This window comes from Enhydra lutris, unplaced genomic scaffold (assembly GCF_002288905.1).
Source record: "Enhydra lutris kenyoni isolate GAN:26980312 unplaced genomic scaffold, ASM228890v2 scaffoldscaffold1, whole genome shotgun sequence".
Classification (NCBI taxonomy): domain Eukaryota; kingdom Metazoa; phylum Chordata; class Mammalia; order Carnivora; family Mustelidae; genus Enhydra; species Enhydra lutris.
In genome coordinates this window covers 57,803,453-57,827,845 of record NW_019154085.1, presented here as the reverse complement: position 1 = coordinate 57,827,845, position 24,393 = coordinate 57,803,453, and the positions used below count along the sequence as shown (strand labels likewise).

The 24,393-nt window shown below is 40.8% G+C and overlaps 1 protein-coding gene across 4 annotated transcripts in view; it reads left to right on the top strand.

The window, feature by feature from the left end:
• Window positions 1–24,393, top strand: part of LOC111143638 (RNA binding motif single stranded interacting protein 1) — a 211,515-nt gene that overhangs the window by 149,921 nt on the left and 37,201 nt on the right. For all 4 annotated transcript variants that reach the window (XM_022497479.1, XM_022497462.1, XM_022497473.1 and 1 more), the window contains exons 3-4: window positions 17,569–17,627; window positions 22,540–22,631. In XM_022497479.1, the coding sequence (XP_022353187.1) occupies window positions 17,569–17,627; window positions 22,540–22,631 (151 nt within the window). The remainder of the gene's footprint in view (window positions 1–17,568; window positions 17,628–22,539; window positions 22,632–24,393) is intronic.

Genomic DNA, 24,393 nt, shown 5'->3' with positions numbered 1-24,393 from the left:
CAAGAGTTGGGGACGATGAGGGAAGAATTGCAGAATGTTCTGCCATTATGTGCCACAAGACATAATTTATACTGTGAGAGTAACCATAAGCTCTTGCCAAATAAGTTATTTTTTTAAAATTTTTTAAAGATTTTATTTATTTATATGACAGAGAATGAGCCAGGGGGAGGGAGAGATAGAAGGAGAGAGAGAAGACTCCTCGATGAGCAGAGAGCCTGGTGGGCTTGGTCCAGGAACCCTGGGATCATAACTTGAGCTGAAGGCAGAGGCTTAATCATCTGAACCACTCAGGTGCCTTCAAAATAAGTTAAAAGAAAAATTCTGTCAGGACTTTTCAAGTATGCCTTGTTCAGACATTCTCAAAGATTAGCCCCCAAAAGTAAATGATTAGTATCGTCCTTACAGCCAAGACTAGAAAAATCACTTCAAAGTGCAAAAATGGGATTATTGCCCTAATTTGTGCCTACTCTAAGCAACTACCATAAGCAACCTAAAGTAGTAGCCGCTGGCAGCTGTAGCCATGATCTAAACGGTGTCAGGCTGTTATTTCCCATGGCAGGGGAAATGCTGAACTGCAGAAGAGGCAACAACCCATAAACATCCCGAGCTGCGCAGACAGCGGGATAGCCATCAGCCACGCTCTGCTGTCGAGTGCTTGCCGTGTGGCTGGTCCACACTGAGATGGGCTGGAGGTGTGACACACACCCTGGATTTCAGATGGAGGAGAAATGGGTCGGGTATCTCCTTCTGGTTTTTAATATAGACTACATGTTGAAATCATATTTGGAAATGTTAGGTTAAATGAAATATTAATATTTTTTCATGTTTCTCTTTACTTTTTAATGGGGTTACTACAAAATTTGAAATTACATGTGTAGGTCACATTCGTGGTTTGAATTCTGTCCCTATGGGACAGAGCCAGTTTAGCTATTTCAAGAAAAAACGAGGGAGGGAGATGTGTATATGATTTCCTTTATCATCTGTACTGCACAAAATACAGTGTCTTGTTCCCGTTTTGCTGGGGCTTGGGCTGTCTCCCCACTCTAACAAGGTTATCCAGTGTCATTGGTTATATGATCAGTGGCTATCGATCCTGTGGCTGTTCTGCAGTTTGCTTAATATTTGGACTGTTTACAATACTGCTATATCATCTTCATCACAGACTCCTCATGCACAATGTTAATCTTAGGAGGAGTGGTTTTAAACTTCTGCTCCAAATTACCGGTTGCCTCTGAGTAGGGCTTGAGTAGGTTTGCTCTTCCTAGGAGGCATGCACCTCTTTCGCCATTTTCTCTGCAATCTGGGAATCTTTCACTTTGTTGTTGTCATCATCTTCCCCATTTGATAGAGGGCGTGTGTTCTCTCTATCAGAAAAGGGAAGACAACAACATTTTGTACTCTGACCCGAGCTGCTCAGTGTAAACTAAGAGGGCAGAGTGATGGACAGCTTATCTAAACCACTTGGGATAGAGGTTTGAATTAATTTGTCGTCTGTGCAGAAGTACATCAGATTCAGTGACCATTCCAAATTACATTTTTAATGAATGTCTGGTCCTCTTTGCCAGCAACAAAGACCCTAAGAAATAACTAATTTAAAATGCATGGAATACCTGCGGGATGAGTCTTATGGGAACCAATCCATACATGTACCCTACGAATGCAAAGAAACCAAGAACAGTTAACGTTGCTTGTAGGTTTAGAAGTACATAATGAAGATCCTGGGGAGAAGAGTCCTTGTCGAGTGGGAAGTTTTTAATTGGCATGACTACGTGGGATGCGGTTACATCAGGATTGCAAGTCCAATTAGCCAACAGTTGATGAAAATCCCTTCTGTGCCCTCTGCAGTGGGGGAGAACACAGGAAACACTGAACACCCTCTCGCTTTCCTTCTCTTTGTTGAGTGAGAGTAGGAGCTGGTTTATATCAAGACATTGATGGTCACTGTTGTCATTAACATTTCTCACATACAACAGTTTTACCTGTTCCACAGGAGGTTGCTGTCCTGAAATTGTCACATCTCGGGTTTGCTCCACAATCGTAACAGTAAGAGACAGCTAGTGAGGGACTGTATGCTTCTAGGCATCAGTGCCACCAACATTCTCCCTGCTCCTCCATAATCTGAACAGAGCTTGATGGTTCTGCAAATCCTTATGCCTTTGCAAGTTTTCACATATTGATTGGTTTGATCATTTATTAAGGAAAGATAGTTTAAAAAAACATTCCCCCCCCCAAAATAATGTCCTCTGCATTCTTTCATTCCCTTTTCAGGTGATGGATAGGTCAGATGCCATTTCTCCAGAAACTGTTTAGTTCTCTTTGCTAAGAATAAACACATACCTGTAAAACATACTCTTAAGTTCTAAACATCTTTCTCTTTCTGTCTTCTGCACGGTGGGTTAGGATGGATTTTAATTCTCATCATTTTGCTTTCTTTGTTATGTGATTCGCTGAAGGGCTTTGGCCTTTTTTCCCCTTTGTTCCCCCATTTCAGGATAAAGTCTTAAGTGTACACGAGAGCTTTTTTTGTTTTCCCCAAGTTGTCTCTAGTGTCTACTTTTAGTAGTATAAACTTAAAACTTGTGCTTTAAATTTAGCCTAAAATGGTGACTTTTAAAGAGATGGACTCTTGGCTTTGAATGTTTTGGTTTCATTTTCCTAAAGAAGAGGGTTGTGTTGCGTTTTCTCCTTGGCCCAACACACTCTTCCTGGCACAGGCCCAATCTTGGCTGTAGTGACGATCTCCTCCATTTAGCCAACAGTTTCCGTAAAGCACATTGTCACTGGAAGTAGCTATTCAGTGAGCTTCAGGAAGAACCTGATTCACTCATTCTTTTGCTGAGTACCTACCAAATCACCTGACCTCTTTTCGAGTTTCTGCTGCAGTGCGGTGGAAAGATGACCACCACCTTTCCTCCCCAGTCTTTGTGCCTTTCCTCTGTAGGATGGGACTGATCTCCTTTGCCAGTTTGTCATGAGGCTTGGACAAGACATGCGTGTGAAAGCCTTTATAGTATATCAAATGTGGCATTTCTTTGCAAAGTTTATCACAGAAATCAAACTCCTGTTCCTGCTTCTCTCCTAGTTCTTAACTGCCCACTTGTTCATCATACACTTGGTAGACCTACAGATTCCCAATTTATTAGCTCATTTGTTTACTCAAGAGTAACTTGTCAAGCATCTAAAGGGCTTTGCCACATCTTATTCTCCTTTTCTGCAGAATCTTCCTAGGTAATACGATGTCAGAGAAATCGAAATCTTCAGGTACTTTAGATAAATACTCTATGAGTAGTGATTCAAAGAAGTAGTTCTCATTGAAGAGGAGGAACATACTTCTAGAACTGAATGCTCGGAATTCTCATCATGGCCAGAATGGATTGACAGATGTGGGCATCTCATTACACCTGGTGCTGGAGTACGTGCTGTATCATTCACATTTTCACCTGTTGAAAATGAATGCTGTCTATGTCTCTGTTTCCCTGAAGGTTCGCCATTCCAGGTTCATGCCTAAGAGTTGCATGGTTTCACACGTCCCGAAGTATTTGTTGGTTTTAAAAGATCCTGGCTTGTTACTATCTTCTGAATTTCCATTGCAGCTTTTCTCTAATTGCTCTGTATTTGGGTACTCTTGTGTTATACAGCCAGCCACAAGAAGGAAAATGTAATTTTTCATTTACTGGACCGAGGAGCACTTATTTCCTTTCAACCACACATCCCCTATTACACTTGCCCTTCATTCCTCTCTCGTTGCTTCTGAAAATGAAGTGCACAGTTGGGAAGGGCTTGGAGTCAGGTCTAGGAAGTGAGCTGCAGCTTAAAGCCAATTCCCTGATTTCTTCAGGAGTTAGGATGTTTGTAGTGGAAACAGTCAGAGGCATGGAGCAGTTAGTGTGCCTGGTGCTGGCCTGGGTGTTAAGGGGACAGTTATCACCTTACTTGAGAGTGGGAATTAATATTATTAGGATCATATAGATTATATATAATATGTATTTTTCAAATAAGCACAGGAGAGGTAATCATGTCATATCCCTACTTTTTACTTTGAACTCAAGCTCAGAGAAAGCTCACCAATCCTTCCCCACCCCCATCTCCACCCACTAGTGTCTGGGAAAAATGAACTTTACAGTCAGCTGAAAAGAACTCTGTGTGTGTGTGTGTGTGTGTGTACATATGTGTGTGTTTAGATATATAAAACTGTGTTATGTAGTGAGACTTTGTGGTTACTTCCTTGGACATCCTATCTTCAGTGATTTTCTAGTATCACTAGGATCTGGGCTATCTTTTGAGGATCCTCTCCTTGGCAGAGTCTACAAGACCTTTCTAAAGATAAAGTATGAAATATGACATTTACATTTAGGACCTGTCTTACCTTGACTAAGTTTAAGCATTCAGGGTTAAATAAGCCCTGAGCAGGAAGTCAGGAAGTCTGGGGAGCTGAGGGCTGTGCTCTGCTGATTCAGCAGCATAATTCAGGAGGTATCATTGCTGGTAATGGCACCCACTTTCCTGGAGAAAACTGGAGGCAGGGAAGCTAACTACAGCCTTTCTCCCTATTGTCTCATTTTTTCCTCAGGTATATTTTATTGGGGGCATGGTCAATTGGACCAGGGGGGTGGAGCAGAGGGAGAAGCAGGCTCCCAGCTGAGCAGGGAGCCCCACACAATGGGGGAGGGGCTTGATCCTGAGATTCCAGAATCATGACCTGAGCTGAAGGCAGATGCTTAAGGACAGAGCCACCCAGGACAGAGCCACCCAGGCTCCCCTTATCGACATTAATCTTCTTAATCATCCAGAGTGGTCCCCTTTTCAAAGCAGGGATGCTAACCTCCCATCACCAACCTGCCATGTTTTAGTGGTTCTCCAGATTTTGGGGTGAGAGATCCAGTATAGAGTTAAGACTGTATTTTGTCAAAAAAGACACGAATTGAAACAACCACCACTTTCACTGCTATTTCATAAGAAGAAGGGCCATTTTAAAACTAAAAATATGACAAGTCCATAATCTTAGAATAAATTAAACTTGTGCAAAAACTCAGTGGCACTTACTTTTATGTTTCCTGCCGGTGATCACATCCTCCTAGTTCCGTCTTTGTGAAATCCTTCTTGCGACAACATCCCTAAGCCAGGCTGTCCCCTAGCTCTGCTTAAACACTGCGGGTGTTTATGTATAGCTTCCTTTTCCAGGTAAGCATCTGTAAGGCCCTCTGCTCTTCCTGCCCCCGGTGGGGGTGGAGGGTGTGTGGTTTCTGGATGGTTGTCTGCAGCGTTCTCACTGTCTTCTGGAAGTGCTCAGAGGAGATGTTTCCAACAGGTATGGTCAGTGGAGAAAGCACTCAACGAAAGCAGGCCACTGTTATTCATTTATTTATTCCTCTATTGCTTTCTTCTGAATTTGAACTGTTAATAGTCCTGGGGCCTGATGGGCAAAGGAAAGCCATGCAGAGGTGCGCATCAGACAGGGATGCAGCAGTGCAGGCGATGCCACAGCATCCTCTGGGCCGCCCAGAGTCCACGTAGCGCAGACGCAGCTGGTGGTCGGCGGGGTGGGGGTGGGGTTTGGGGGGGCGTGGTCTTTCTTGCAGAATGACACTGAACTTCCCAAGCGAAGGTTGGGAGAGGTCAAGAACTTATGATGGAGCAGGGCAGGCATAGGGACTTGTATAGGGTTAGGCAAGCTCGAGTTGTAGGAGTTGGCTTAGGCTGTTGTTACAAAGACTTCGCATGGGGCAGCTTTTCTCTTCTCTCTCTCTTTTTTTTAAAGATTTCTTTATTTGAGAGAGAGCAGGAGCCCAGGCAGGAGAGGAGGGGCAGAGCAAGAGAGGAGAGGCAGTCAGCGAGGACTCAGTGCCCTACCCCTGAGATAATGACCTGGGATGAAACTGAGATGCTCAACTGACTGAGCCACCCAGGTACCCCCACCCTGGGTAACTAGTTTTAGAGGCTAAAAGTCCAAAATTAAGGTGTCAGCAGAGCCATGCTCCCTCTGAAACCTGTAGGGGGGAGCCCCTCCTTGCCTCTTCCTAGCTTCTGGTGGTTTGCCACAAGTCCTTAGTGTTCCTGACTTGTAGCTTTGTCCCTCAGGTCATCATACAGCATCCTCTGTGTCTCTATCCAGATTTCCCTCTTATAAACACACCTGTCACATTGGACGGGGCCTGCCCTAATAATGACCTCCTCTTGACTTAATTATATCCGCAAAGACCCTATTTCCAAATAAGATCACATTCACAGGTACTGGAGCTTAGGACTTTGACATCTTCTGGGGGACACCATTCAACCCAGAATGGTGGGTGTTGGGGAATGGTAACCAAAGAGGCCCCAAAGCATAATTCTTACTAGGATCAGATCATTTATTTTTCTTAGTACAACCTAAGGTTGTTTTATTTTATTTTGTTTTATTTGTTTTGTTTTATTTTCATTTATTTTTCTTAGTACAACCTAAGGTCTATTTTATTCCAAGAACTTGAATGTGTTCCTAAACCCACAGATTTTCATGTGAAAAAGCTGAAGCTTTACCTAAATTTATAGTTGATCCCCCTCCCCCTGAATTTATATATGCCTTATTTTTCCCTGTTAAATATTATAGTGTTGGCTTTGGTCAAGAATTCATTCTAGACTGTTGAAATAGTTTCCTAGTACTAATTTTGACATCTTACACCCACCCCCCCACCCCCACTCTCTAGCTTTGGAACATGTGTATGTGTAATATGTGTGATTTATGCAATTGTTTAAGTACTGAAAAAAGGCTGCCAAGAACAGGGCTTTGTGGCACAACTCTAGAGTCTTCCCTCCATGCTGTGAGCACTGACCAACAGACGTCAGCTCAGACACGCGTTTAACCGGTTACCCACGCATCCCAACTGAATTTCTCTTCCCAGATGTCCTCATCCAGTCCATGAGCAAATAATGGTTTTTATTTAGTTCAAATCAAAATACATTTTGTAGCATTCCCAAGTAGCCCTGTCTTCCTAGTGCCACCCCCCCACCCCCACCCCCATAAAGAGAAAGAGCAAAGCTTGAATGTGCATGACTTTCTCTTAAGGACTTGACTCTGGTACTTGTTCTTTTCACAAGTCTCTCTAACCTTCTATTTACTAATCCACTCTGGAATTTTGCTTCAGATCAGCAGTAGCTTATATTTCTTGAGCCTGGTTTTTTGTTCTTTTAGAGAATCTGAATAATATTTTCCCTTTCCATTAGCACCTCTCCTATTGTGCAAGATTTCTCAAAGCAACCAAGACTGGAAAATTCTTACTAAGTCATGTAAACAGTCCCCGTCTTCATTCACAGCCCCCTTACTTGCAAAGGAGAATGAAAAAGAATGTCTTCTGGAAAATGCATGAATTCTAGCAGTCTTGAGAGTGAGGTATATTACCTTCGTTTGGGATTTGACAATTTTGTGAAACTGATACCAAAGTTCTCTTTAGTTCCATTCTTTCACAGACAGAGGATTCCTCTCTGATTTTCTTAAATTTTAAGATTAAAAACTTTCAGTGCCATACTAGTCTGTTTCTGGAATGATTGCTTATCTTCATCTACAGTCCAAGGAGAGTCTTTCAGAAGCAAACCAGTAGGAAGACCAGTATAGGAGAAACCATTGTGCCTTTCCATCAGCTCCACTCTCAGAGCTGTGACCATAGTCACAAGTGATCCTTGAATGAAATATCTAAGTTTAGAAGCATGGGCTGGGCTGGCACGCTATGTTAACATTCTCTTGCTTATATGGTCCAAGTGTTTTTTGTTTTGTTTTTTTTTTTTTTTTTTTTAATTAGTGATGCACTTATATTGTACCCCCAGATTTCTGAGAGCTAAAATGAGTAAAAGAGATGTCATTTTCCTTTTCAGTCTGTTCTTCAGACTGGCTTTTCAAGGTCATGGGGCAGTCAGGATTTATTACTTTAGAAAAGGAGGGACTGACTGCATTTGGAAATCAATACACGGGTGCTGTGTTTTGGATCAAAGCCAACATTAATGTTCATTCTAGGAAATATCCAGTTTGACTCTGGCCTGTTTTTGCTTGTGTCAGAATCAGAAGAAATTTCTAGGTAATTTGCACACTCTGTTTTAATAGTTTCAGATAACTCTGTTTTGCTTCAGAGAGCATGTTTACTCTCTGTCACGCTGTTCTTGTTTTGAGTGAAGCAGTCATTAATGGTTTGCAATGTTGGAGTTTAATACAACTCAGTTTCTGTAGACTCTGACATAGTTTTTTGGTACATTGTGTGTGTGTCTAAAAGATTTCTAGTTTGGTTTTTGTTTTTTGTTGTTTTTTTTTTAACCAACAAATTTAAAGATACATGAAAAACAGTCTAGGAACAAAAACTCTATTAGCTTTTTGGGTCTCCCCCCTAACATTTTATAGTTTTCTTTCTGGTACTAATATTTACTTCCATGTTAAACTGTTAAATTGCCTCGGTTCCCTCCTTGGTGTTTTTATAAGCTAAATTGGGATAAACTATAAGGCCATGTTCATTTCCAAGGCAAAATGTAGTATTTCCCTTCTCCCCACTCCTGCCAACCTCCCTCCATTTCCCATACCAAACAGTTCAAGGCGAAAAAAATTCTTGTTATTGTTACATGTTTATATTTCATTTATTCAGCCAGTATATATCGAGTGATTACATTATGCCAATAACCGTGCTGAACAGTAACCATAAAAATGGTAGGTCTACATTTTCTCAATCCTTTGCAACCTTAGGACCATGTCAAAGTTAAATAAGAAGGCAGTCTAGCTTAGTGCCTTCAAATGGTAAGAATTAGAAGTGCCATTATTTGGAGGGGGTTGGGAGAGAAAGGATGACAGGTATTAATTTTTGAGTAGCTGTCATGTGTTAAACACTGTGTCAGCCCCTTACCAGTGGTCCTATGAGCTTAGGTGTCACCATGACACTGTGTGAGTGGGGATACTGAGGCCAGACAGCTACACCAGGATCGCAGAGCCGGTCATTGGCCGTAGGAGCGCTTGAGCATAGGCCTTGCTGGCTGCTACTCGGGGTTCTTTCTACTATAACATTGTCTTCCTTGTGATACAGTAAAATGAAACTCAATGTAGACATGAAGGTGAGTTGTCAAAGCAAAGCAAATATATTGCAGGTTTGGGTGGGAGAGGAAGAAAAGTTTTAAAATGTTCTCTCCTTGTCAGTTCATAAATTCAATTCAGAAATAAAGACCACTTTCTGTAATCAAGGTGCCTTTGTTTTAAAAGTTAGACATTAATCACAGCTCGAGACTTTGAAGGATTCTTTTTTATGATAGATAATCTACATTTTACTTGCAAAATTCTGGGTTCCCTTTTCAGCGAGTATTATTTTCCTCTGACGTATTAGTACTTGGGAGCACTCACTGGGGCCTGGCCATCTGTGACTGCATCCCTAAGTGCTGTGGTACCGTGACTTGTGGCAAAAATATTGTCATACAATAATGTAAGTGACTCTTTGTGTGCTGTGTGCTCTTAAAAGACCATAAAATAGTGTAAAGCTACTTTACCTTGATTGCAGATCATAATAGATTTGATACTCGACTGTAATAGCAAATCTGTGTAATAAATCAGATGCTTTATAGTGCACTTTTTATTTAAAAAAGAGGTATAATGTTTTCATCAAATATGGCAAAAAAGCATTTTAGCCATTTCTAATGAGGTAGTTTTAATGTTCATTCTCTGTGAATTATTTAGTTCAAGCCATATATGCTATAAATAGCATCAGTTGTTACTTTTGTAGCAGTTAGAATAGATTAGTTAAGCCACCCAGGAATGTTGAACAGGCAGACGAGCAGGCATGGCTCTAAATTTAGTCAGAAGAGGATAAAAATCTTGAAATCTGGGTGCGAATTACCAGTGTTATTTGTAGTCTGAAGGGGTGCGTTTATCTTAAAATTCAGATATGTAGATGTATCTCTTTTCTCTTGAAGAATGTGATACTTGGTCCCAAAGCTTCTCTAATTGATTCTCCAGCAGCTCATGTGCTGTGGGAGAACCAGTCCAGTGGAGGAATAGACTCCTTGAGGATGTTCTGAGCTTCTGCTAACTCGTTTCTCATCCTCAGGCTCTAGGACTGGGTCTGAAACTCCTCGTGCCTTCCAAGACCATGTGGGAAAGGGAGCTGCGGTGGCTCCTTTTCTCCAGCTTCTGTGCACTCACAGACATACGTAAGCCACTGGCTTTCCATAGCCTGGACACCATGGGCTCTCTTTCTCAGATGTCAGGTTAAGCATTTAAGGCTGGTTCGGAGATGTCCTCTGTCTTCAAACCTTTCTGTCCCTTAGAACCTTTCTAGTCACCTCCTACCTGTCCTCATCCCTCTGTCGTAATTTCTTGAACTTGACAGTTACTGCTTGAGTACCAGGAACAAAATAAATTTAGTAAAATAAAATGTGGCACCTCTCGCTCTGCTAATCCTAGCCATAAGATTTTCATTAATCTTACTAAAGTCTTGCTTTCGTCATATCACTATGCTGTTAAAAAACTTCCAGCCACATTCTGTTCCTTGACTCCTTTTCCTGGGACTCAAGGCCCTATCAGACCTTTTCAAACTTAGCTTCCTTTACTCCCCCAACGTGGGTTGCTAATTAGATGGGTTCCTCTGTTTATTGTCCTCCGTAGCCCACCTAAATTTCTGCTTTCCCCAAAGTCTTTCCTGGTGGACTTGACCTTCCTCCTGTGTTTATGCCTCCTTTATTTAGCATTCGTCGGAGAAGTCAGTATTCGTCAGTATTCTTATTTTTTTAATATTAAAAATTCCTTACATCCCTTCAAAGATTATCTCCCCCGCCAACCTTTGATAACAAGAATGACATCATGTGTATTTTTTGTAGGCCCTGTCTGGTGAAGGGCATGCCAGAGACATGCTGTAAATATTTGTGGGTTGATTTCTTGGTCTGATCTCTTTCTCGACTGTCTTTGTCTTTCCTGTGCTCCATTCACCTTCAGCACCAGGTTTGTTCCTGACCTTTAGGGCTGTAGCAACTTTTCCTGCCAAGCATTTAACCCTCAGAGCCTGGCTCCAACTTCAGCTGCATTAGATGAAGCTTTCTGTTCTGTCGCATGTACCAGGAATCACTGTATTCACAAGGGCACCCCTCGCTCTACCACACAGTTGGGAGGGACAGACTGCTAACAAATGTTAAGAGTTAAGCTGAAATAGCTGTAAGGAAAAGTGGAGTGGCTTTCTATACATTTAATATTTGTATATCTTAGAAGAGTCTTACAGTAACATTTAAAATCTTCAGTACTAACCAGGCAAAGTCATAAAAAATTTGTTTGGTATTGATTGCCTCATTTTAAAATGTCCCGTGTCTCATGTCTCATCTTCAAATGCTGACCACTTTCTATACCAAGTAAATAAAGAAAACCAGCCGGGTGAATTACTCAACGTGGTGAGGGTACACAATAACATGGACAGGCAACTCCTACTTTTTTACTGTATTCTCCGACAAACTTTTCTCTTAGCAAAATGGGTGTAATTTAATACTTTCTTTTACCTTCCCCTCTTCAGCCCATTGTTGGGAGAGCTAAAGCAAATTTTAGGAAATCCTCATTTCCTGGGAGGCCACTGAAAAGATAAAATAGCAAAAAGAGCTAGGGGGAAAACAACATACACAGTATTGTCTCTGTGTGCGTGTGTTTGTGTGTGCCTTTTTTATTTTTTTTTTTTCCTTTTTCCCCCACCAAATCCAAAATAACAAGAGAAGTTTTGGCTTATCATCCCTGAATCCATTCCCACCCAATAGATCCTTTTAAGCTTTAGAGCAGGTTGTACCTCCTCCCCACTAATATACACGCTCTGTTGGGCACTTTATTCCAAATAGACCCATGTTGTCTCTACCCAGGAAGTCCGGGAAACTCCCTTCGGAATGTTCTCAGCATCAGTCCTGGAAACCTTTGCAGTTTGAGTCTGCCCTCATCCCCTCACTCATTTGGACCTGTGCAGAGTCAAGATAGGAATTGCTTTGAACTTATGGAACAGCCTGTGGTTGGGGACCAGTTTCTGCAGCTGTCAGCATGGTGTCCAGATCAAAATTCCTGCCTCCCATCTTTGCCACTTACTGTCTGTGCAACTTGACAAGGGCCCAGGCTGCGCTCCCTGGTTTCACATCTACAAATTGGGAATAATACCTAACCTACTGCAAAGGTGGTTGGGATTAAAATAATTGACTTAAATAACTTAAAATTGTGCCAGGCGTAAAGTGAAAGCTGTAGATATGTAAGCTATTCCTTTTATTATTCTCCTGCATTAACTCTGTGGGTCATATTGTCCCATATTGATGCTGAACTGATAGCCAAATACTCAGAAGTCATTTCAGTTCTCTGTCCCTCTTTCTTGCTGATGATTGTCCTCTGCACAGGCACAGAATTTCAAAGGATTCCTGAGTCCCTAGTTGTCCTTCACAGGCAGCTTAGCTATTAAAACAAACAAAACCAGTCATCCTCTAGGCATGAGCAGTATCCCGCCCTTTGTCAAACAGAAAATCTCTTTTTTTGTTTACGTCATAAGTATATACTTTTTCTTATTTTTGTTTTCTACACTCTCCTTGCTTTTTCAGGTTTAATGATGTTCATAAAACCTTTCAAGACACACCGACACTGCAAATTACCCCATGGTGCCTTAAATGAATTCACATCTGGAATGACCAATGTTAAAATAACAGAGCAACCATTGTCGCCATCTGTTGGTGGTGGGTGGATTGGACTTCACCTTCCAGAGCCTGGGCGCGGAACTGGGAGTCTTCCAAAGCTGCCAGTTCCCTAGTACAGGAGTGTGTGTGTGTGGGTGTGTGTGTGTGTGTGTACACATACACAGGTTGTACACATGTGTGTTCCTTGTGTACATGCCCACTGGACAAAGTCTAAGGATTGGCACCACTGTGTCTAAACATTCCTATCCGAGACTTGTGGTGATTTTAATATTCCAACTTTGTTTGGGGCGCCTGGGTGGCTCATTGGTTAAGCGTCTGCCTTCAGCTCGATGCCAGGGTCCTGGCATCGAGCCCTGCATCGGGCTCAGTGGGGAGCCTGCTTCTCTCTCTCCCTCTGCCCCTACCACTCATTCTCTCTCTTTCTCTCTCTCACTTACTCTCAAATAAATAAATAAAAATCTTTTTAAAAATATCTCAACTTACTTTTCTGTGTCTTCCAATTACAAGGGTGCATTTCTTTTGTAAGTAAGGCAAATTAATAAAAAGATAGAGTTTAGGAGGGAGTACGTGAAGGGGCCGGAGAAGAAAATTAAGTTTTATTTACTTAGGACATACTAAACTTTACAGTTGAGCGGATGAAAGAAATCTCAATGGAAATGGGGCAGAAATGACAAGCTGTGATAAAAACAGAAGAAATTCTGGTAGATTCTAAGCAGAAGGTTTTGTCAGCCAGGTTCACTTGGGCCGGTAGGTTTAAATATGAGACTTGACTTGTTATCAGCTCCCTTTGAAATTCTAATGATTCTGTAGTCACATCTCTTAATTACTCTTTATCCTTTTGCTTCCTCTGGAGTGGATTATCTGCTTTTAGCAAAGGATATTATTTTCTGGTAGCCAGGGCTACGATCTGAGCCTCATTACTTTGAAGATAGGGAAAACCCTCAGAATCTTCCTAGTCACATTTTTTTTCCTTTAAAATTCTACGGCTTGCTCTCCTCTCTGGTGTTGTCAGAGTGTGAATCCTGTCAGTCAAGAGGCCTTTTTCTCCCAAACCTGTCTCTGTTACTTAATGATTTTTTAAAACAAACTAAACTGAGGGCCAATGAATATCTGGTTGATTTATGACGTTTTACTCAAATGTCTGTTACTCTCGTAGACATGGATGATCAACAATAGAATCAGACTAAATGGGAACCATCTTTAACCCCCACCCCCGCACCCCTTGCCCCACATCATTAAATCTTACTGCAGAATCTTACTGCAGAGAGAACTAGTAAGTGGGAAAGGGTGCGTGCTCTGAACCCCGCTGTTTTCCTGTTCCTTGAGGCACCATTTGATAGACGGCCCGGCCCGTGTTCTAGATCCTGTCTCCCGTGATCAGAACTACTTGTTCTGCCCTCCAGTCCCACATATGACGACCGCATCATCACGGAGAAGCTACCAGAGCCAGGGCCTGAGCGACTGACCGTGGGGCATCTTCCAGTTCAGTTATTTGAATAAGATACCTCTGGTGCCATAGGAGGTGTCGCTGAGTGGACAGCCCAAGAAAGAAGATAAGTCACCAGAGGTAAACCCTTCTGTACCCCTCAGGTAACTCCAGGTAGGGAGTTACAGGGAGGCTGGTATGGAATAGCTCCAGAGACAGTACCTTTCTGAGAAGTCACGGTCTTTTAGGCTTAACCCACAAATCATGGTGAAAACCGCAGTAGAAAGTAAAACTGAATAAATTTCAGAAATCTCTTCTCCCACACACCTCCCCCACATCCCTCTTTCAGCCATGAACCACATGTTTATTTCTTATGTTTAACACAAACAAAAGCTTTACTTTGGCTTGAAAAGTAAATCTCCCATACCTTGATAAGAAGAGGTCTCCCAGTTGATTTCCTTCGCTTTCGTACCTTCAGTGTATAAAGGAAACATTGTTTCTCGGAATTATTCCATGAATAAATTGCAGTGAGAATTTAAACAAAATTTGTTTAAGCTTTGGGGTTTTAGGAGAGATTTTGGCTTAAAATCTATATGAGCTTTTACTTTCCCATTTGTAAAAAATGGGAATAATAGCACCTACCTCATAAGAATGTTGCAAAGTTAATTAAATAAGATCAGGCATACAAAGCCCCTGGCACAGCGCCTAGAACATAAGTAGGAACTGAGTAAATGTAATCCCTTTTTTGGTTTCTTATAAAATCACAATGGATTTGGATGAGGAGATTAGGGATGGTTTCATGGAAGAGATAATGTTTGAACAGGTTCTTCAAGTTCAAACAGGGCTAGAATGGGATAATGATGGGATGAGAGAGACATGTTTAAAGTGATGTTTAAAGTAAATTAAAGCAGCAGACATGGTTGGAAGCTCCAGAAGCTGAAAGCAAGGCAAGAAGTATTGTGTGTTTTTTGCTTGGGTCTAGAGGTGGTGAAGGGGAGGGGTGAATATTAGAAACATGTCAGAGACAACTCAGAAGGGTTCCTGACTGCCTGGACTCAGGATGGCTGAGACCATGGTGTCTTGAGGACCTCGAGCCTGGTGGGAGATCAGAGTGGGACACTGCTACTGAAGGAAAAGAGAGAAGATGGGTTTGGGCTCCTTAAGGATGGGATTTAGAAAATAGTGGGCATGAGGTGACATTGAATGAGATATTAAAGTATCTTAACATAAAAGATATTTGAGTTGAAAGAGAGACAAAAAAACTGACATTGGGGGAATAACAAAAAAATCAACTCAGGGGGCACCTGGGTGGCTCAGTTGGTTAAGCAGCTGCCTTTCGCTCAGGTCATGATCCTACAGTCCTGGGATTGAGCCCCAAGTTGGGCTTCCCACTCAGCAGGGAGTCTGCCTCTCCCTCCCCCCCACCACAAGTCACATAGCACACGCTTGCTCTTTCTCTGTCTCTCTCTCTCTCATATAAATAAATAACCTCTTTAAAAAAAAAACAGAACCCAACTCAGGAAGGAGAAACAAGCACCAGTCGGAGAACATGCTTTAAATAACACCATAGCATTGGATGGATTTCCTAGGAAAAGGAAGGGTTGAGATGAGAGTACTTGGCTCAGGAGGGAGAAAAGGAGGCTGAATGGGTGAAGAAGCCTGGAAAGAGCACCCAGAAAGGTAGGATGAGATCTGGGGAGCAAGTTCAGAGCAGGGGAGGAGTGGGGTACTTAGATGTGGTGGTGAGGAGTAATGTCACAGCAGCAGAGAGATCAAAGAGAACAGAAACCCAGAAAAACTGGCATGGACTGAGTGCCAGCGCTCCCAGGAGACTTTTCTCTTTTCCTACCTCCCACATTTCCCTTTCTTTCCCATCGTTAGTGGGGTGAGCAGGACCAGAAGGGTAGAAGGCCAGCCCCTGACCTTCCCTAAATTTCCTTTCTTCTTTTTGGTTTACAAAAGACTCTGAACTCTGTGACCTCAAGCAGAGTTTCTTAATCTCTGTGACTGTCAATCCCCTTTTCCTGAACTGGAGTCATACTAACTCTCTTCCATACTGTTGGAAAGGTTTGAGGCTGGAATGCAGTCTAAAAGCATTTTCAGCCAAAATTTTTGCAAAGGAGCGTGCTGATAAATGAATCCAGCATGGAAGTAACCTACAGAGAAATGGTTGCTGAAAAGGTGGTTTTTAAATCACTTATTTTCTCTGGTTTTCAGGTTTTTCAAAAATTAGTACCCTTTTTTGCTAAGCATGGTGACCTGTGTTAATGTTGTAAATACTCAGAATCTCTACAGGGAATTGAAGGTGTTTGTGCAATATTAATGCCTCTTGGATGTAATTGTCATTTGAACCTTAAATTATCTTTACTTTCATGCCTGGTTAGTAATCATTTGATTATGTGATTACACAGAGTGAAAATGAACCGGGAAAAAGAGGTGGTTCAAGCCATTTGTTTCTTCTAGATAAATATATTTCAGCTTGTTCAATGCATAAACCAGAAACCTACAGTATTCAGAAATGCTTTAAAGTGCTACACAGATGCTTCATTTCCTAAGCTTTCAGGACTTTTTAGACCTTGGGGTCAATCATGAGAAAGTATTATTAGAGAAAATATGAAATTTTAAAAGTAATACACAGGAAAGTAAAATTAAACATGTATAAATAAGGGCACAGGTCACAGATCCGTGATGTGAGTTACGTGCATTTCTCAAAGTCCCCACAATTTTTAAGAATTAATTTTCAAAGGTTTTTCCTTTGCTTTTTGAAGATGAGCACAGATGGCTGTGCTTTACCTTGGGGTGTGGCCACTCTGAAAGGGTTCGGGTTGGGATGTGGGCTTATTAAGCTACACTTCTACTTCATCTTCAGCAGCGGATCATTAAGAGGTTAATATTCTGGATTATTTCCTTCTTCCCCCAACATCTGTTGTACCTTAAGGAATTCCATCACATTCCTACAGACCTTCATCAAATTAATGCTTAATCCCTGGTTTATGGTTTTATATTCTTGATTGTTCCTATCATTTCACAAATATATGTGGAGCTATTATTACTGAGTTGAAAGAGGTGTTAATAATATATTAGTTATATATCTTTATAGATTTATATAAATATTAATAGTTATCAAAGTGTTAGGTAAATTTTATAGCCTTGCATTTGGCTTTATATTCACGTACTGTTGCTAGAAGTAACTTCTTATGGAGTTCATTCCCTCCCCGTCCCCCCCCCATTTCTTTTTTTGGTCCGAAGAGTGTCAGGTAAGTACCTGATTCCTCAAAGGTCAACATCAGACCGTAATCTGAGGATTCAAATAGGAGGCCTAGCCAGTCCCTTCTTTTAGTTTGGTTTTGAGTTTAAAATTCTCATTGTCTGTTCCCTAAGTATAGGACATTTTGTCCTTTAAATTTTGCAGGTGCTTGAAAAGTATCCGTGTTCTCTGGACTTTGCCATTCCTAAGGGTTCCTTGATTTTAACTTCTCCTGTTCTTTTTTTTTTTTCTTTTTATCTTTCAGATATGGGAAGATAGTCTCCACAAAGGCAATTTTGGATAAGACAACAAACAAATGCAAAGGTATATTCCCTTGGATGATAATTTACTACATCCTAGCTCTAGGAAACTGACGCCATTGTAAACCTGATCTTTGGTTTCAAAACTACTGCCTCCATTTTATTAAAAACCGAGTCTTCTGTGTCCCCCAGTTCCGGTCTTGCACAGTGTCAGCATATTCCTTTACATTTGTCCCTGGCTGGAAACCCTACAGCAGCTACACTTTGCCAGAGTCGCAGATCTGACTCCAGTGGAGCTAACAGGCAGGATACAGGTTGGCATTTAGCCCCTACTTTAAAAGGGAAGTAGAGTTAGAAAATAGCTTTTCTTTCCTGAGCCTGAGGAGATTAGAGCTGCTTACTGAAGACCATTGGACTGTACTAAAGAACTGAAAAGATTACATATTGTGCAAATTGGCTCTATTAATTAGAATAGAGTAGTTTTAAGCAGTACTTAATTACATGTTTCAATACTCCCAATTGTTCTGTGCTGAATGCCTGTTGACAGTATTGGCAACGGGGAGGAGAGAACCATTTTCACTGACCAAATTGTAATAGGGAGGGGAGGTCATACGCCCCTTTGAAATATGCTGCTGCATTAATTTGATGCACTGACCTTCAGTTTTCCATGTAATTAGGATGAGCTCATCCGGCTCCGTGAGCTGGAAGAGGAGGCGTCTACAGTAGGCAGCGCTGATGCCCGGCGGTTCTGACTTGTAATGATCCAGCATCTTAACAATGGGCATGTGATTTCGAGGAAAGGGGAAGAATAGAGTCAGCTGACTTTGAGTCCGACCACTGACCCCATGAATTGAAATAAGGTTGACAGGAATAGGCAGAGAAGGCAAATCTCCTCATTAATTAGACCCCAGTTTTTTAAAGGAGTGGCGATAGCTTTGGCTTAGCGCTGTCTGAGAAAGTCAAAGAATGGAAATGAACCGAATGGGAAGCCTCGCCATCGAAGCCAGCCATTTCCTTTAATCTAGACTTCAAGTGGTTCATTGTATTTGTGTCTTCTTCAAAGTTCCTGCATTTAAAGGAGCTTTTGTGGCCAGTATCTAAGCCCCTGTTTAAGCCACATGGCACATGAAGACAGTTTTGCCTAGGGACAGTGAATAAAGCAGTGCTTTATGTAGAGAGGTACTCAATAAATATTTTAAGTGAATTAAACTAGAGAGTCAAATTGTAGACTGAAATGTTTCTATTTAGTTGCCAAGGTTAGTTTTATTTTACGTATTTGTAAACGATTTGAGAAAACAGGGACATGGGGAAAAAAACTTTCAGTTTTATAAAGAAAAGTGGACTCTTGCAGGCATAAAACAGGAAGCTGATCTCAAACATTTGTTTCAAACTGAGAGAGAAAATCACAGTAGACAAATGGTTTTATGGCTTGACCCTACCTTTCCTCCCACCCCGCCCCCAGCAGAGAAGAATCTTAGACGGCAGATCAGTGTGTTTTAAAAATTAGCACAGCTGCCCAGTTAGGTGAGGGAGAGGACTCAGAGGACTCCCCAGCTGAATTCTTCCCACTCCCCTGCACTGAGCATGTCTACCTGTAGTACACTTTTCTCCAATGAGAGCTTGTTCCTTAGAAACCAAAATTCCATAAAATGCTCAACACAATATAGAAAAGGTGTAAGTAAAATATACTCATGTGAAATCGGACATTTTATGATACGAAGCCTTCATGGTTGGAAAATATTCCAAGAGAAGTGGAGAGATTTGTGGGGCTTTTAAAATAAGGGAAAGAATAATTCAGATTGTCCAAACAGCACGTCTCCTGGAGACCTTCTCTTAAAGTGAGTCTCAGGAGATAGTGCCTTCTGTGAGGGCAATGGTAGGAACCTTTTAGGGCTCTTTGTAACACACAGGCTCTCAGGAATAGACATGTCAGCACATGCGGTGGGTGGGTGAGTGAGTGAGGGGACCAAGGGAGCAAAATGGGTTTATAAAATCCTAGAAGCAGAATGAGAGAGCTCCCGGAAAAAAAAAAAAGTTACTTTAGGACAAATGAGAAGAAATAACACCGCATACCTCATAAAAAAGACAGCATGGTAGCCATTGATAACATGAGAAGGCAGGTAAGTGAATGGATGAATAGATGTATAAATATAGATAATGCATAAGGGATTACAGAGTATTCACATAAATAGAAAATTCACATGTTATATACTAATTTTTTGAGGTTGACCATATCAAAGAATTTTATACCTGAAAGTTAGAGACCTTAGAGGTCACAGAACATTTTTTTGTGTGTGTGTCACAAAGCATATTTTGGAGTCTCTATCCAAGAAAGAAAATTACACTGAAGGAAACATTGCTCTGAATAACATGTACCTTAGCTATTAAATTTGAAAATTTTTGAGTCAGTTGCTCTTCCGCATTTCAATTTTTGTCAGGTTTTACCCAACTGAAGGTGTTTAAACACTTTCCAATACCAGTATAGATGGCAGTTCCAAGCCAAAAAAAGTTTACAGAGTATCAGTTGTGGCACTCATTGAATAACTTATTAATGCTTACAGAGTTACATACAAAACTAGAACACATGCACGCAAATGCCACACACACACACACACACACACACACACATGAAGTTAAAAATGAGTGGGAATAAATCTGACTAATGGGAAGATAGGGGAAAGAGCAGGAATTCTCAGCTTACTACAAAAATGGCCTGAGTTTGCTAATGGCCAAAACAAAAATAAAAAAACGTATCTATTCCCGTGGCTTAGTGACTATAATGTGGAAGAAAATTCAAGAAGCAGGAGTACCATAACTATTCCTGGTCCTGAGACCCAAGGAGAGTCTTTCTAGGGTTCTAGTGAGAGGCTGCTGTGTTATTTAGCAAATCCCACCTTTAGAAGTATCTTTATACCCATTTATGCAATGAAACCCACAGAACCTATAACTCAGATTGATACACTCTTGTATTTACTTGAAAGTAATGCAGCAGACAAAATGAAAGAGCACACGGTTGCATGCCTATCCATTAGATTTGTTTACAGCAAAGATATTTATTGAAAATATTTACTGAAATATTTATGAGCTTAGAGAAGGCTAGAGAAGAACATAAACAACTAAAATGCAACCATTATAGATTTTTCCTAATAAAATAACAGGTAAAATAATACTAATCGTACTTGACTGATAATAAGTTCAACCCCAGTTACATCAAAGTTGAGATCTTCCTGTTTCTTGTGATTTACTGACAACAGGAACATTGTGTTCCGGGGGGTAACCACACTCAAATATCCATCAGCGGGAGTGACACCATTTCATTGAAGCTGGCTCTTCGTTTACGGCCTGCTCAAGATGTATGTGGGTGATAAAGTAGGTGCGAGGGTGACAGAGTGTGTATGTGTCCCCACAGAGGATTGCGTATTAGCATTAACTTACAGGTTTCTAAAAACGCTCCAACTGCGTTGACTCTAATTGCTGATGTGGCTATTGAGCACCATTCTCTATTTTTACCTGAGCCAGCTCTTCTTTTTCTTTCCAACCTGGCTGTTTCTCTACTGTCAAAATCAAATCAGGCTTTATTTCCATCCAATTCCAAGTAATAGAAGGAAGCTGCTGCTTTTTTCAGCTTTAACGCATCTCTGCTGAAACCTCTATTTCTATAATTGATGGTTTACTCTGTTTCATTACAACCCGTTTAGTTACCAGACGGTAACTTTTGATACTAATATTGCCAACTGACCTTTGAACCCTTGCCAAGCTCTGTGTTTGGCCTTGTTGAAAGGTATGTTTGTCCGTTTGAATGGACACTAGTACTTTTCCATGGAAGATACTCTATCTTTACCCTGTCAAGAAATCAGTGATAGGACTGGCCCTTCCCTACAGCCTCCAAACAGTGCTTTTGTTTTTCAAAATATTCTTACTCATTTAAAGTTTATTTCATAGTAATAGGCTTGTGTTCCAATAAAATCTCGGTCAGTATTTTTGCCTGCTACTCTGATCTTTTAAACAGTGTGTTAAGTATGATTTAACCTTTTCTCAATAACTTAAGAGTGATCATAGCAATAAATGACCAGTGGCTCACTGGATTGTGTAAAATTCATGGGGCTGTTGCTTTTAGACTGCTTAAGTCCTCTTCATTTTATAGTTTTACTCCTTCATTGCTTGTTGCTAGTTTTTGCTGCTAGGTACCATCCATACGCTCATTTTGTAGCTGCCCTGCCCTTACCCTGACACCCTTTTCCCCTACTTTTGATTTAGTGTAGCTGGGGATTACCTGACCAGCTTGTTAAAAATGTTTATAATGCTATGAATAAATAAGCTTTGAACCAGAGCCTCTTTTAGAAGGTTATTTGTTTGTTTGTATTATGTTTTGTTTTTAGCCATTAGGGCATGAACTGCTGAAACAGCTTTTTTGGCTATCTGGAGGCATTTTTACTCCTTTCTCTATATGAAGGGGGATCATGAGGTATATTTTAAGTAAATAAGTCATCATTTTTAATGACATACTAAACTTACAATTATTTTATGTTTAGGGTATTTCATGGTTATACTTCTTTGAAAAATAAATTTAGTCCTTGGGATAAACATAATTTTTTTTTTTCCTGTTACTTGTTAAGTTCCATAAAAATGCTATTTCTCTGAAGTTGATTTTTTCTTTTTTTAACTTTGGTTGGTTAACTTAGATGTCATTTGCTTCAGTAAGCAGGACACCTGAAGAAAGGGGAAAACTGGGGTGTTGGCGGTTTTGTTTTGGTTGGTTTGTTTTTGACGTGGAAGGAAATCCGCCTAGCTCGTGAGAGCCAGGGACAGACAGCCTGCAAAGGAGACAGCATGGCAGCTGGTAATGCCAGTGGTGTGTCAGGACGTCAGGGGTTCCGTTTCTGCTGCCCCCACATCGGGAACCAGAGAGTCCTTCTTTTGCTCTTTTCCTTGTCACAAAATAATGGCTTAATAAGCAAGTATGTTTTGCATTTCAGGTTATGGTTTTGTCGACTTTGACAGTCCTGCAGCAGCCCAGAAAGCTGTGTCTGCCCTGAAGGCTAGTGGGGTTCAAGCTCAAATGGCAAAGGTGAGTCGAGATCCAGTAGTCACCTACTTCTCTGGGCCCTAGCTTTGGTCCTGAAACCTGGCACAGTGCTCCGCCCGCCAGCGTTGGCATTCTCCCTGCGTCCCCACTAACCTTGTGTGCTTTTGGACGCCTGTCCTGGCCTCCACATCCTCAATCATAATTTAGGGCAGAGGAAGCTACAGATGCCATTTCGAATCTGTACAGCAAGTCAGACATGTTTAGACACTGGTTATTATGGGATAGTTCTATAGTATGTTCTATAATGGCTTTAGTAGTTCTATAATGGCTTTCTTCGAGGCTTGTTTCTGATGAACTTTTAGGATTCTGGAAGAGGAATGTTGTTGAAGCGGGGTTTATGCCCTTCATCTTCTTACTGCTCAAATGTAAATTTGGGTTATGTCACACCTAGTACCCATAATAGTGCACTTCTAAAGAGACTCATATAATTCTGTGCATTTTTTTTTCCATTTGTGGTCCTTGAATTGCTATGGAAAATATTTTTAAGCCTGAAACTCAGCAGTTTGATATTTTGTGTATTCTTTTCAAAAGATCAATGGTTTTATATTCTCTGTCTTCTTGAAGCACAGAGGAAAGTAATTTTGTTACTTCTGCTGCTTCTGAATAATAGCATGTGATCATTCCCTCAGGAGCATTCACATTTCCATAAGGAAGGAGACTTTGGAAGTTCAAGGGCTCTGGTGAAGAGATAGGTTACTTGCTACCTGCTAAGACCTTGAGTCTGCTGAAGGATGCATGTGTAGCTACCACACCAGAGATTTACCTTGACTCAAAGAATCAACACAAATAATGATTTTAGGAATTAGTGAAAGAATCACCTTTCTAAAAGTAGTCTTTGATTTTAACTGTTTGTAAAGCTTTGAATTGAGCTGGACATATTTTAGATTTTCTTGAACTCCAGAGTAAGAAGTTAAGACAAATAAAAACTATGTAAATATTAAGCACCATGATTTTCTGATTATCTGTCCATAATATAGAGTAATTCCCTGTGGCATTGTTAGAAGACCGTGATTATGAGAGTTTTAAATATATTTAATTGTAACTGTGCAGTACTGGTGTTGCATAATGATTTGCAGGGTGTTTAACCTGCCTCTGTCAACAGTGGGTCCCCATCCATTTTATAAGCAGGACTTTCAAGGCACAATGAAAAAACAGCCCTATTTCCCCCCCTACTTTGTCCATTTCCTCTATTCTCTGAAGTTGCTGCTTCTTCCTCTCATAGATAAAATCCAGGTGGGTCCCATGACTTTTCTGGCCACTCTCATTATCTTAAAAAGTCCCTTCTCTTCCTATCTTTCTGATTAATTTTTTTTTTCCCAATAGAATCCTTCTTGATTTTTCATATCCAAACTTCACAGAATGTAATTATCTTTCAACACATTTTTAGCTGTTTCTATATGTATTCATCCCAAATACAGGATTTTAAACAAGATGTTGTATAGGGAATCTCAAGTTACATTCTAAATAAGTTTGTAAAATGTCAGAATCACATGTAGAGGTTTTGAAAACTGCTGAGAGTCAGCAGAAGAGATATGTGCTTTGGATGTCACTGGTGCTGAAAGAAATCAGCTTACCCAGCAGTTATCTGCTAGCAATCGTATTGATTACTTGGTGATCAGGAAGCAATGTTTTCAAGGTTTAGATCCCAGTATAACAAGTCACGTTTTAGGAAATTGTAGAAAAATAGGAAAAGAAGGATTTAATTACATTTTAGGAAATTGGGGGTGGTGATTCATGTGTAATA